Source organism: Limulus polyphemus, unplaced genomic scaffold, assembly GCF_000517525.1.
Source record: "Limulus polyphemus unplaced genomic scaffold, Limulus_polyphemus-2.1.2 Scaffold3256, whole genome shotgun sequence".
In the NCBI taxonomy this organism is placed as follows: domain Eukaryota; kingdom Metazoa; phylum Arthropoda; class Merostomata; order Xiphosura; family Limulidae; genus Limulus; species Limulus polyphemus.
In genome coordinates, this window is record NW_013668866.1 from 132,973 (window position 1) to 135,178 (window position 2,206).

Sequence of the window (2,206 nt, forward strand, 5' to 3'; positions counted from 1 at the left end):
TTTTCCGTTTTTTCTAAGTGACGCAGTTAATACATGGTCCACAGTATCTTTTGTTAACTTATATTTAATCGTTATAATAATGTACAATAAAAATTGTAAAATGTAATGTAAATAATGTACAAGTAATTTGTTTGTTAATTGTTAAATTAATGTATTATTTATACACACAACCCGTACGAAGGACGGGTACATAGCTAGTCATTACTATATTTCAAATATTCTTGGTATTTTATAAATACTTCTGTAACTTATGATACCATTGTGACAAATGTTAAAGATCATGAAATTGTGCTTTGACCTTATTCATGACTCTTGTGCAAGTTTTGTTCACAAGTGTAATGTATTGATACATAAGCTTAGAATAAAGTTCCATACTGAAATACAAAATTTGAATTCACACGAGTACAAAAAGATGTGTTGTTGTACACAATAAGAGAAAGTTTTGATTTACAAATCAATGATATATAACCCAAAATTACTATACACATTATAATGGCTCATTTACAAATTGAATTTTTACGATCCTTACATTCAAACTTTATCATAATTATAGTTGTTCAATAAGACCGGAAAGAAGAAACTTTTCAGCATGAGATAATAAAAAAAACTTACCTACCACCTGGAAGTTCTGCATGGACAGGCTGGACGGACACTGGAGATATCCGACATGTGTTCTCATCCAACAAGCGTGAAGCATTCAGCCCAAGTTTACTAAAATAACTGGAAATTGTTAGATCCAGAAAGTATGGGAGTGAAAAGACCAGAGATCCTATACCCATTATAAGACAACCTGAAAATGTGGAAAGTGCTTTAATGATAATATTTTTAAATTTACAAACATAAAGCTTGCACTGGATGTAAAAAACATTAACACTACTATGAAACAAGAAATATTTCCTTTCTTCATATCAATTGTTATTACTTTATTTTTCTACAAATATTTAGTGTTATTCTTGGCTTTCAAGATCAATGCTTTAAATAAACCACTTAGTTTGAAGATTATGACCCTCAGCTTATGTGTCCTACATAAAACTAAATCAGTCGTTAATGTGCAAAAAAGTGATGTAATAAAAAATAATGTAATCGTGTTACTATCAGAAAATGTTACCAAACAATGTTTGAATAAAAATCAAAGGGTGGATGGATGATGTTAAAACATGTTTAAAGTTTTCTTTCTCAAGACACCTCTGACACGAGGCATATTGGTTCAAGAAAGAAAGTTCTGTTGTCAGATTCCACAAGTGCCATGAGAATGATCCTTCAAACTTTATATTTCTTCTGTTAACAATGTCATGCAACATTACAGGTAGGTGTAGTTTTAGCCCTTAGAATCAAATAATAATTTCTCACATTTAAGTTTATCTCTTTGTAAAATTTTATTTTCAGCTCTAGGAAAAATCTTCTTTCTAAAAAGACTCAGTGATTTATGTATTTTTGTGATATCAGCATCACATATAATGAATTGTTCAAACACTAACATGTTTGCCCATGTGGTGTGTAAATTGAGGTAACTCATATTTAAAAGTGTAGATTATAGTATTGTTACGTTTCCGTTTGGTAATTGATTTTCCGTAACTTCGTTCCAACGAAACTTTAGCGACACAAGTCCTTACTTAATATAACTGGTTTATTCTTTCCGAATACAACTTTACGATACACTTATTTTCAACAGTTGCTCTATAACAAACGCTATATCAACGAACGTCAACAATACTTCTAACTGCAGTTCAATTACTCACTATCTACACACACATTATTGCGTCCCGCCGTTACCCTCTTATATATACCAGACCACCCCCACCAATCTAGTAAATGCTAGAGCACTCCCGAAGGAACGGGATAGTTCTAGAAATGTGGCGTGACACTAGTCATGTGACCTCGCTGACGCAACACTGCCCCTTCCTTAGTATTGTTCGTCCCGAACAATAACCACATACTATAAACCAATAACAATTAACAATAACTTAATTAAATGTACAGAATTACAAACAAAAATTACAATTCAACAAAGTCCCTTAATTTTACGGGACGTATCCTTATCCGTACTGGTCTCCGTCTCGTTGGCTTCTGCTTCATATGGGATTCATCTGCTTCATCAGGAAATGTTCTATCGTCGATAACAGTCACATCAGTGGTAGTAACTTCACCAAGAGCTTCACCGTTTCCCTTCTCAAAAACTGAGTAGAGTTTCTTCTTCGACAGTGGC

General features: G+C 32.8%; 1 protein-coding gene across 1 annotated transcript in view; it reads right to left on the reverse strand.

Annotated features, from left to right (window-relative positions):
- LOC106469001 (solute carrier organic anion transporter family member 5A1-like) overlaps positions 1–786 on the reverse strand; it is a 34,413-nt gene extending 33,627 nt beyond the window's left edge. Inside the window, exon 1 of the mRNA XM_022397396.1 lies at positions 613–786. Coding sequence (XP_022253104.1) covers positions 613–779 — 167 coding nt within the window. The 5' untranslated portion in view covers positions 780–786. The remainder of the gene's footprint in view (positions 1–612) is intronic.
- Between the last annotated feature and the right edge of the window lie 1,420 nt (positions 787–2,206).